General features: G+C 38.4%; 1 protein-coding gene across 2 annotated transcripts in view; it reads right to left on the bottom strand.

Annotated features, from left to right (window-relative positions):
• LOC129701710 (solute carrier family 23 member 1-like) overlaps positions 1–12,214 on the bottom strand; it is a 105,196-nt gene that overhangs the window by 53,574 nt on the left and 39,408 nt on the right. The window contains exons 1-2 of one of the 2 annotated variants that reach the window (XM_055643079.1): positions 11,432–12,027; positions 8,022–8,105 (exon numbers count right to left, since the gene is read on the bottom strand). In XM_055643079.1, the coding sequence (XP_055499054.1) occupies positions 8,022–8,105; positions 11,432–11,449 (102 nt within the window). In that variant the 5' untranslated portion in view covers positions 11,450–12,027. Of the gene's footprint in view, positions 1–8,021; positions 8,106–11,431; positions 12,028–12,214 lie in introns of those variants that run through there. The other variant, XM_055643078.1, reaches the window with a different exon arrangement.

Consider the following 12,214-nt stretch of genomic DNA (forward strand, 5'->3'; position numbering starts at 1 on the left):
AAGTGTCAACATTCCATTGCCCTTTTAAATGATTCTGCCAATTATACTTTGTGCTTTGTGCACTGGAAGCTATACTTCAAATAGATTACTTCACACTCAACTTCATTAAAATCTGTCTGTCATAATTTCGCCCACTCACTTAATCTATCAACGTTTTATTTCATGCTCCAGTCTACAATCCTTCCATCACTGCGACATCAGCAAGCAGCCAAGTCATTAATAAACAATGAACACTAGGTCCCAGCTCAAATCTGGGATATAACAGTCACCTCCGAATACACATTAATTTCTGTTAGACCTAGTACAAAACATTTTTTTTTTTAAAGGACGGTGCGCGATTAAAAAAAACATTTGGCAAGGAATAGACTATAAAAGAGGTCAACAGTTGCTAAATTGCAACAAAATAAAATAGCATTTTAGTGATTAAAAATGGTTAGAAAAACTGGGGAGATGTTTGGGAACTAAATTGGACATTAGGTGAGAGTAAGCTAAATATTCAAAGGAATATTTTCCATTCAAACTCTTCAAAAAAACATGCAGATGCTGCAAATTTGAAATCAAAAACACAAAACTTGAAATAGATACAAGATACATTTATTTGTAACATGTACCAATTGGTACAGTGAGATGTGTTGTCACCATACAGCCATACGAAGATGGTCAGGGGTCAGGCAGCATCCAATGCTACAGAACAGCATCATCAGGTCAAAGACCTTTCATAAGAACAGAGAAGAAGCACTTTTAAGTTGTGGAAAAAATTGAGATGAAAGGAAGGAATAGGACAAACGCAATATCTGTGATTGAATGGGCACGGGATGACTGGATTGATAGATTGATCGTGGCAAAGTGTGATTTGTTGTTTCACCTGGGAAGCATGGTTGGGTCCCTGGATTGTTGGAAATGAGTAATTTCAAAAGATGAAGATTAGTACACCTTATTTCTCTCATCGCCAGTGATATACCCTGTTGTCTTTTGTTCTTTGGTTCTGAAACATTGAGCTGTTTTAGACAATTAGACTTTTCCTCCATGTCCCATTTCTTGGACAAAAGTATTTGCCGAGAAATCCAACATTTTGAGCAGCTTTATTTATCCTAATGTGCACTTTCCCAATTGGTTTATGTAGCTCATTGTCTCTCGACACAGCCCCATATTATCCATGTTGGAAATTATCACAGCGGGCATTCATGTTCAGGCACCGACTCAGAATTTGAGCGTTTTCATCAGCCAACAGCCAACAGTCTACAAACTATATCACAGTGCCACTCCAAGATACTAAAAAACTGTTAATAACACTGAAATTAAAAACAGAGGCACAAATCCAAACCAGTTAATTACTAGCTGGTAGAGCTGCTGCCTCACCGTGCCAGAGGTCAGAGTTTGATCCTGACCTTGAGTCGTGTCTGTGTGAAGCTTGCATGTTCTCTCTGTGATCTCATGAGTTTCCTCTGAGATGAGGTAATGAAATGAGCAGACAAACTTCAGTGTTAAACAAGGTGATCTTTTTGGCAGAAAATAAACAAGAAACAGTACACTATGTGATAAGTGACAGCATTTTTAAAGGAAAGGCACAAACCGAGCAATCAGGGGGGCTTTTGCAATAATGTGCGAGTGTGCGTGGGTTAGGATGAGATCTGGGAATGTGAGCTTCATTAACAGAGGCACAGTAGCTTGTATCTTGATTTCAATTCTTGTCATCACACAGTCAGATAAGCACAAATGTTTTGGAGAGGATGGAGATACATCAGACTAGCTCCATTGACTAGAGCTTACAGTTACATGGATAGTCCAAATCTGTTGGGCTCGTTCTTCTTAGAAGAGATATAATGAAGTTTGGTTGGTATTTAGCAGAAGGGTTTTCATCAAGTAAATCAAAAGCTTACAATGGGTGAAGAAGAGTTGGTAACCCCAAAAATCACTGAAAAAAGGTGACGGGCCAAAACATCAGTAGTCAGGACTTGAAATGCAATCCCCAATACCATTGGAATACCAACCTTTGAACTATTCAAGGGAGATTTATTTACTTTTGAAAGAGGAAAAATGCAAGAATATGCTTTTATGGGGAAAAACTAGAGGAGGACAACCTGAATCGCTGTTAAGTACAAAAACCATGGGTCAAATAACATTTAATAGCTGCATAACAAATGTTCTAATCTTTCAGCTTCAAAGCATTGCCATCAGCCTCTGCTAAATGTCCATATAGGTTACACCAATGAATATGCCTCAGAAAAAAAAAATCAAGTTCACATGTTATGATCTTCTGGATAAAACAATACTGGCTCTTTCCAAGCACTTTATATTCTAATGGCTCACTCACTGCTTTGTCATTTTCTTTCCCAGACTGTAGTACATCAGCAAGTCAATAAACCAATTCAACATTCGAGAGAAAAGCTACATTTTTCAATTTTAAAAAGGGATAATTCTTGAATGAAATATGCTTGGAATAATATGCCCTGAAGATTTTAAAGATGCTCACTACCTTCCTGTAACCCCAGTGGTAGCAATCATTAAATTCTGAGGATTTGTTAGTCCTTAGACCTGTCATTTCATATGAACAAGTTATTTTGCTGACATTTAAACATTAGCTTCTGCTCCGGATTTATAATCAACATCCCAAAATGTGTGTACATTTACCTTTTCCTGTGAGGATTAACAAAATTATTCAATAATGTTGCCTCTTAAAGAAATAAGCGAATTGACAATCTTTCCAAGAACCCAACAGTCCTTACAGGTTAGGCAAAGGTTCACTTGCACCTCCTCCAACCTCATCTACTGTATCCATTGTTCAAGATATGGACTCGTACATCGGTGAGACCAAACGTAGACCAGCAATCATTTTGTTGACTGGACCTACCCGATCTCCGGTTTGCCAAACATTTTAATTCCCCTTCCCATTCCCGCACTGACCGTCCTAGGCCTCCTCCATTCTTCTCTGGCCTGTCCAACTATCTACTTATCAACATAAACCCTAACCTGTATTTACCCATCACTCACCAGGCTGTCCTGCCCCTCCTCTCTTCCAGCTTTCTTTCCCAACCCCCCAACACAATCAGTCTGAAGAAGGGTACTAACATGAAATATCACCCATCTATGTTCTCCAGAGATGCTGCCTGACCTGTTGAGTTACTCCATCATCGTCTTTTTTTTCCTCCTTTAGCTTTAATGCTTTGTATATAAATGGCCACTGATATGTAGATATTTTTGTATTCTTTTTTGGAATGGGTCATCTTTTTTGTTAAAAATTGCATATCTCTCTCTCCATTTATGATCTTCTTTACACTTGTCTATTCTTCAGTTTAAATGTCATTTTTTCCCAATTATTTTCTGAAATCTGACTTAGATTTGTTAAATGACACATGATAATATATTAAACAAAATTCTTTCAAAAATTTGCCATAATTCATGTGAAAAAGCAAAGAGTTTTCCTACCGCCATATTCTAGAAACCCTCCCAAAATGTTACATTTTAGTAACGTTCCCTTTTCATGGTAATTATCAAATTCAACCATAATCCCTGGTGGACAAAAAGTTCATTCCTGTCAGATTAATCAGGCCAAATGCTAAAGTTTAGGAAGGTTTAACTCAGGAATATGGTATTTCTAGGTATGTTACAAAATCTACCTGAATCGTGTCTGAGCATCTGCCCTACCCCGTGTGTGTGATTTTGGCGCTGTTTAGAGGGGGCGGGTTTAAAACGCGATTTTTACTAGGCTATTCCAATCGAAAATGTTCAGCCTAGTAAATCATTAATTGAAAATCGCTGAAAGACCCCGTCGCAAAAGGTATTATTAGTTTTTATGGCCTTGTATAATATTTATTGCATTTTAAAAATCACTCTCTCACTCCGCAACCTCTCGCAGCCCCATGGTTTTATAAAGCAAACAATTAAAGGTATGTACCTTATTTTTACATTAAATGTGGCTTGAATATAAACCTGTGTATAAAGTTTTCTATAGCGAGTAGCTCATTTTGGGCTCTTTACATCCCGCAGTATTTTTCTGGGCACTTGAGGGCACAAATCCAGCGCAATGTGAACGTTCTAAACCAGCGCGTTCACAGGAACCCACTAGAAAGCCGATTTAAATTGATTTTAATTTACAGCAATTGAACACTAAATTCCTTCCATTTGGCCTATAAATTGATGTAAATGAGATTTAAAAATCATGTTTTATTGTGAATTATTTGTGAATATTATTTGGACACTTGGGCTATTTAAAAATGTTAATCATTTATTAAGAAATGGATAGATGTTTAGATCTAGTAAGTGAAGTTTGAAATTAGCTACAATTGGGTAACTAACTAATTATATGCTTTAATTTCAGGTCATCCAAGTAAGATTATTTTATATTTGTTTCAGAATGCTTCAATCTATGATAACTGAAAATTTAATTCAGTTCTCTTAATTTTTAAGAAGGTTATGGGCTTTTGACTGTCCACGATCACAGCTTTTTTGTTATGTCCATAGAAAATCAATAGGGAACAAGATGCTAATTTCCGAGTATGAAAATGGCCATACCTTTTTTATTACTTGAGATATGAAAGTGAATTAGGTGTCAAATTAAACTTATTGTTATGCTTTATCTGATGGGATAAATTGCAGACTTGATTTTTTAAATCTCAAAATTTTGTAACATTGCTAGTATTTCAAAGATTTCTGGAGCATTAAAATTCACTGCCTTTCTGACTGGAGCTCTCCGTTGGTGTAGGAGGACAATTTAAGTCCACATGTGGTGCAAAATTAGGCAACCTATTAACAATGAACAAGATTTCAAGAGTACATAACAACCCCAATGAAATAGGAAGACAAAGTGAAGTATGTAGCTGGTGAACTTCATGAGATAAAGAGATAGAGTACCAAGAGAATATGAACAGAAATGACTTCAGGGTGGGGATAAAAAGGCAGGTGGGAGATGGATTGGGGGGGGGAGGGGTAATAACAGTGCTGTACAAGAATCAGAGAGTTATATGGCACTAAATTAGGTCTTGCAGCCCTACTCTTGGCATGATGATCATAATATCTGGCATCATTTGCCCATATCCTTCCAAATAATTTCTATCGACAAATCTGTCCAAATGTCTTTTAAATATTGTAATTATTCACTCACTACCACTTCCTCAGGCATCTCAATCCATGTATCCACCACCCACTGGCGTGAGAAGGTTGCTACTTGGGTCCCTTTTAAATCTTTTCAATCTGACTTTAAACCTATGCATTCTAGTTTTGAACTCCCTCATCCTGAAAAATAGACTGTGACCATTCGTCTCATTAACAACCCTCATGATTTTATTTTCCTCTATAAGATCATCCCTCAGCCTCCGATCCTCCAAGAAAATAAAACACCAGCCTATCATGTCTTTCCTTATAATTCACGTTCACAAGTATAGGAGTAGAATTAGGCCATTTGGCTCATCGAGTCCACTCTGCCAATTAATCATGGCTGATCTCTGCTTCCTAATCCCATTTTCCTGCTTTCTCCCCATAACCCTTGACACCCATTTTAATCAAGAATTTGTCTATCTCTTTCTACTGACTTGGCCCCCACAGCCCTCTGTGGCAATGAGTTCCACAGATTAACTACCCTCTGACTAATGAAGTTCCTCCTCATCTCCTTTCTAAATGAGAGCCCTTCAATTCTGAGGCTATGACCTCTGGTCCCAGACTCTCCCACCAGCGGAAACATCCTTTCCACATCCACCCTATCTGTGCCTTTCAATATTCTGTAAGTTTCAATGTCACCCCTTAACCTTCTAAACTCCAATTCAGCTTTTAAATTCTTCTAAAGGGATTCTAAATTCAAGCCCTTCAGTTCCATTAATCTCCTTGTGAATAATTTCTGCATGCATTCTTGCTTAATAACATTCTTTCTGCAGCTGAGCAAACGGAACAACACATAGTACTCCAAGTGTGGTCTCACCAATGACCTGTACAGGTGGAACATGACATCCCAACCACTGTACTCTGTTCCCCGATCAAAGAAGGCAATGCGCCAAAAGCTTTGTCATCACCCTATTGACCTGAATGGCTATGAGCTAATGGATCTCAAATCTTTGAAAGCCATGTGAAAGGATGGCCATGAAAAGCGCATGGACAAATCAACAATTCAGAGATATTTTTTAAATAAAGGGAATTTTGTTGGACCTTTACAGAAGTATTGATCCATGCTAGATGTCATTGAAACATTACTATTATTAACCCAAAGGCTTGAAAAAACAATTCAGAAATAAAAGTTGAAACTTTACAATGGCAGCTGGGAAAATGAAATTGGTGAAAATCCAATTGTTCTCCACACAACAACCTTGAATTTTTAAATAAATTACTTCACTTCACTTAAATTACGTAACATCACTTGGGAAGAAAACATTAGCTCAATGGTTCATTATTGTCACGTATGCACAGCAAAATTCTTTTGAACAATCCACAAATCCACAGTCACCATATTTTGGGAAATGGGGTTAAGATGGGAAGAAGAGGGGTGAGAAAGGACTAGAGTAGATTGGAAGAAAGAGGAAAGGGAGAGAGTGACTGAAATTGGGCATCTGAAATTGGAAAATTCAATTACAGATGAGAGACTAGGTGACTGTTCAAGGGTCTGCTCTCTGTCCACTGTGGCTATCTGGATCTCTTGGGCACCAGCCATTTTAATTCCTCTTCTCATACCCACACTGTCTGTCCTTGGCCTCCTCCACTGCCAAGGCAAGGACAAGCTCAAACTAGAGGAACAGCACCTCACAATCCTTCAGGACCCAGCACACTGATGCACCTGGACCCAGCACACTGATGCAATTACAAGGAAAACACCAGCACCTCTACTCCCTGAGAAGACGGAGATTCGGTATGTCAAGAGGATTCATTTGAACTTCTACAGGTGCAGAATGGAGAGTATTATGACTGGTTGCATCATTGCCTGGTTCGGCAACTTGAACTTCCGGGAGCGGAAAAGACTGCAAAAAGTTGTGAACACAGCCCAGTCCATCACCGGCTCTGACCTCCCCACCATTGAAGGGATTTATCCGAGTTGCTGCCTCAAAAAGGCAGCCAACATCATCTGAGACCCACACAGTCCTGGCCTGAAAACTGTGGTGCATCAAGTAAGAATCTCATTGTTCTATCTGGGACATGACTCTTGATAATCTACAACCCAACAGCATGAGCATCTTTCCCGCTCCTTTTTCAATCTTGATGAAGGATCTCGACAAAACATCATCTGTCCATTTCCTCCAGTCTGACCGGTTGAGTTCCTTCAGCTGCTCATTTACTTTTTCTCCAAATTCCAGCATGTGCAGTCTCTTGCACCCCCAGTAATGTTGAAAACAACTTTGATTACTCTCTTAACAAGATGTCATACCAAACAATATATGTGGATGAAAAAATAGTTACACTATCTTAATAGGAGGAAAAACAGGCCTCTTCGTCTGGCTCAAAAATGAAAATTAACATGCTAAAATTCTGGGGATGAAGGATAGAAAATTCCAGAAATATTCATGAGGTCAGAGAGCATTTGTGGAGAGAACAAGTTAACAAGATAAAAGGTACCTGGCCCAAGATGCTGATAATGATCAGAAATGTTCATTTCCTTCAGCTGTTGGAAAATCCTTAAAAGATGGTTCATACTTCTTCAACTTATTAACAAAGTAATTAAAGGGCAAATGAGGAAAAAGCTATGGGATTTTTTTTTGTTTAATGCATCAAAATGCTTTCACACTTTTATTAAAACAGCATTGGGAGATACATGGAGACAAGGAACTGCAGATGCTCAACGGGTTAGGCAGCATCTCTGGAAGACGTAGATAGGTGATGTTTCAGGTCCAAATGCTTCTTCAGATTAAGAATTGAATTTGGAATTGGAAGTGCAGCTGAAATATATAATTTTCAGGTTCACAGAGAAATAGCTGAGCCGTGGGACTTAGATAACACCAGGAGCTTAAAGCAAAAAGAGATCTGGGTACAAAAATGATCAATTGGTTTTCTCTCAATGCTGTAAAGTTTTATAGCTACCAGCAACCAAGTTCAAGTTTGAAGCTTACCTTGTCACTTCTGCTTTGAAGTCTTCCATCCACAGGTATGTTGTTCTCTGACAGTTCTTCATAACAAAGGCCTGGAATCCCATTCTGGTGCAAAGAATAGGAACATTACTTGGACATGAAATCAGAAGTCAGAATATAAACTGGAGACATCTGAACATGATTACTTTGGACATACATAGATTTCCCCTATTATGTAACAGCTGTACAATAAATATAATTGTCCAACTGTATAAACAAACATCTTGTCCAATAAAGCAATATTAAATGTCCTGTAACAATTAATTCTGAGTATAACGAGTGCAAAAATTCTAGAAGAATGTCATTAATGCAAGGTTTTGAAGACACTCTACAAATGCACTGAGGTTACATGAATTTAGTTATTAAATGTACTACCTGCTTTTTCCGATTGCATTGTATTATTTAAAATGACATCCAATTTTAGAGTGCAGCAAAAAATAATGAAAATAGGACATATTTATTTACCCAAGAAAGGAAAAGTCGAGATCAGTGTAACCATATATTTACAAAAGGCAGTTGGATTTTTAGCTCTGTGTCTACGGAAAGCTTGGTTCTATTTAAAGTTATACAAGCTTATGAAATGTTAAAGCTTTTCTACTTAGCCAGGGGTGGCCTTCAATAACCAGTCCTTAATAATGCAAGACCTTTACAAATCTCACATAGAAAATACCCAAGTACAGAGATACATAGCTCTTTCCCATAACTACAAAAAATAATGAAGTGAGTCACCCTCTTCAACTACTATCATTGGCATATAATTGTAATATCAGGTTGTTATTTGTAAATGCTCAGATTTGCATCCAATAGTCAGGTAATTGTGGAACAACATTGAAGAATGACCATTCTTAAATAAAATTCAGTTCCTTTGTCAAAATTCTGCAAATCCAGGAAATGCACTGGAATTATTCAGGTCAGGCAGCAAGCAGGAGAAAATTCCATTAATGTTTTCTAGTCAAAAGCTCCATTTCTTTCTCCACGGGTTTACCTGACCTTGAATACTTCTTGCCCACAATTGTTATTCTGCAAATGCTGTCTTTATTAGCAAATGGAGGATGTACAATTCAAAATTTATGACCGGGATGAATTCAGCTTGTCCTAATGTTTTACAAAGAACTAATTTGGCAAGTTCAACAAGACGCCACATTGTTACTTCACACAGCACCTTACCTTTGTCAGTGTCTAACCACAACATTAACTTAATGGGAAGCTTGAAATGCCAGGTAAGCCACAACCATGCTTTCCCACCCTCTCCAATGAGGATTTTATTAGATACAATTTCTGCAGTTGGCTTTCAAACCAAACTGACAACAAATACAATACGATTTTTCCAGCACTTGACAAAACTTAAAGGAATTAAAATCAAACTTGAAATCTGTAGGAAACAAATGAAAACTATTGTATTTTAATTCATTGATGGGACAGTCAATGCTGCCAAGGGCAATAGTTTAATACCCATTCATATTGTCCTTGATATAATGGTGGGCCATATTCTTGAACTACTGAAATTATAAGGTCATAAGTGATAGAAGCAGAATTAGGCCATTCAGCCCATCAAGTCTATTCCCCCATTCAATCATGACTTATCTCTCTCCTTATCCCGTTCTCCTCCCCTCACCCCACCCATACGAATCAAGAATCTATCTATCTCTGCCTTAAAAATATCCATTGACAGCGTCCACAGCCATCTGTGGCAAATAATTCCACCGATTCACCACCATTTGACTAAAGAAAATCCTCATCTCCTTCCTAAAGGAAAATCCATTAATTCTGAGTCTATGACCTCTAATCCATGACTCTCCCACTAGTAGAAACATCCTCTCCTCGTCCACTCTATCCAAACCTTTCACTAATCGATACACCCTCATTCTTCTAAACTCCATCAAGTACAGGTCCAGTGCCATCAAACGCTAATCATATGTTAACCCACTAATTCCTGGGATCATTCTTGTAAAACTCCTCTGGACCCTCTGCATATCTTCCTCAGATATGGCACCCAAAATTGCCCACAATACTCCAAATGCAGCCTGTCCAGCAGCTTAGAGCTTCACCATTACATCCCTATCCCAATGCTGCAGGGGATAGTGTCAAGATTTTGACTTGCAACAATGATGATTAGCGGATGCATTTCCAAATTAGATTGGCATACAACATGACGAAGAAAGTTTGTCTATGGACGTGCTTTCATGCAGCTGTTCCCCTGGTTCTTCTGAGCCACAAAGGCCACAGTATGGAGAGATACTGCCATGTGTATTGTTCACAGACTAGGATGGGAGTGAATGATGGATGTAGGGCATACTTAGACATTCATCCCCGGTTTGTTGCATTAGTTAGGAGCTGAAATATTATGTTCTAGTAATCCATGAAATTGAATTTCAGAAACAATACAGAACACACTGGAATTAATGTCATCACAATTATGGAATTCGCAAACTTTGCTTTGTTCTGAATGCCATCACATGTGAAGTGTTGTCTAAGGTGCAGTCACCAGGCAAGTGGAGAGTATTCCACCGTCCCAACTCATGCGTTGTACATTTTGGAAATACAGAGAAGCAAAAAGGCAATTCCCTTGCTGCAAGGAAAGCAGTTTCTGACCTGCTTGTTACATAAGACGAATACTAAACCCCTACTCAACAGGGTATTTATGGCAACAGTAATGCCATTTGAAAGGTCACAAGGACATGGATAGGATTAGACTCTGAAATAGCCACGAGCTGAAACGTTTAAGGTACCAATTGCCTCACACTTAGATTATTATCATAACATTACTGGTGACTCATCACTTGGAGTGCATAAAAAGAGATCCTCAGTAAAATTCTTGTTAAACAACGCAGCTTCAGTTTAGTTTAGAGATACAGCTTAAAAGCAGGCACGAGCGCGCCGACTATCGATCAAACATTCACATTAGATTTATGTTACCCACTTTCGCAACAACTCCATACACACTAAGAACATTTTTGTATAGAAGCTAATCAACCTGCAAACCCGCACATCTTTGGGATGTGGGAGGAAACCAGAGGTAAACCCATACAGTTGTAGGGAGGAACATGCAAACTCCACACAGATAGAACCCGAGGTCAGACCCAACCTGGGTCTCTGGTGCAAGGAAGCAGGGGCCACTGTGGAAAGTGGGATAATAGGTAGGGTACATTAATACAAAATATGCAAAATCAGAATCGCAAGCATTAATTAACATAAGCAAATGAAGGAAGTCATTTTATAAAGGATTGCAAGTTCCTACTGTGCACTGATTGACAGTGAAAGCAAACAAAGACTAAAAAGGACTTCCATACTCAAACTTCCCACAATTACACGGTTTTGTTAATTTCATGAAAAGTGAATCCAATCTAACACAGGTCCTTTACAACAGCACATCAAGAGATGAAGTCAATTACCTTTAAAGTATCCTTCATTCTGGTCTCCGAAACCTAGAGCCCTTTGGCAAGCTGCATGCAAGGGAAACTCTGAAACAATGCTGCATTTTTTTCCATTTTGAAAGAAAAGCATTCTTCTTCTGCTGGTTAAAAATTAACCTTTCGATTGAACTGCTGAACTTTAACCAACGGCTCATCATATATTAGCTCAGACCAAATGAGAGGTCATTAGTGTTTAAGCTTTTCAACCTCAAATGGAAATTAACTGACATCCCCAAATTATCTTTCACCTTTACCCAAACAGTGTATTATCCTAGACAGATGCACATAAGTTAACTACATTAAAATACACCACTTCAGCTAGTTGATTTGATTTATTCTCACCACACAAGTCTGCAAAACAAAGATCACTAAAGCATTCCCAATTGCTACAAACCAAGCAGTTGGCAGGATATGTTGAGAGTGGCCATCAGAATTAAACAAGTTAAAAAGAAAACAGAACATCAAGAAAACAAAGCACACCTGTAACTTCTAGCACTATGCTCTAGCATGAAAATTGCAAGTCAAAGAGGACAAACTTGAAAATAATACATCTATATTACTAAATCTCTGATCTTGACCGCTATTATTCGACTGTGCTGCGATTTCCGAGAGAACGCCGCCACCTACGGCCATCATTTTTAGCCACTTCGCTCAGAGCCCCCCTCCACCGTATGAGTGTGGAGGATTTTTTTCATCGATGAAAAATGAGAGATATATTAATGTTTTTACAAAATTCCCCATTCTCACTGCTGCCCCCGCTGG

This window comes from Leucoraja erinacea, chromosome 11 (genome assembly GCF_028641065.1).
Source record: "Leucoraja erinacea ecotype New England chromosome 11, Leri_hhj_1, whole genome shotgun sequence".
Lineage (NCBI taxonomy): Eukaryota > Metazoa > Chordata > Chondrichthyes > Rajiformes > Rajidae > Leucoraja > Leucoraja erinaceus.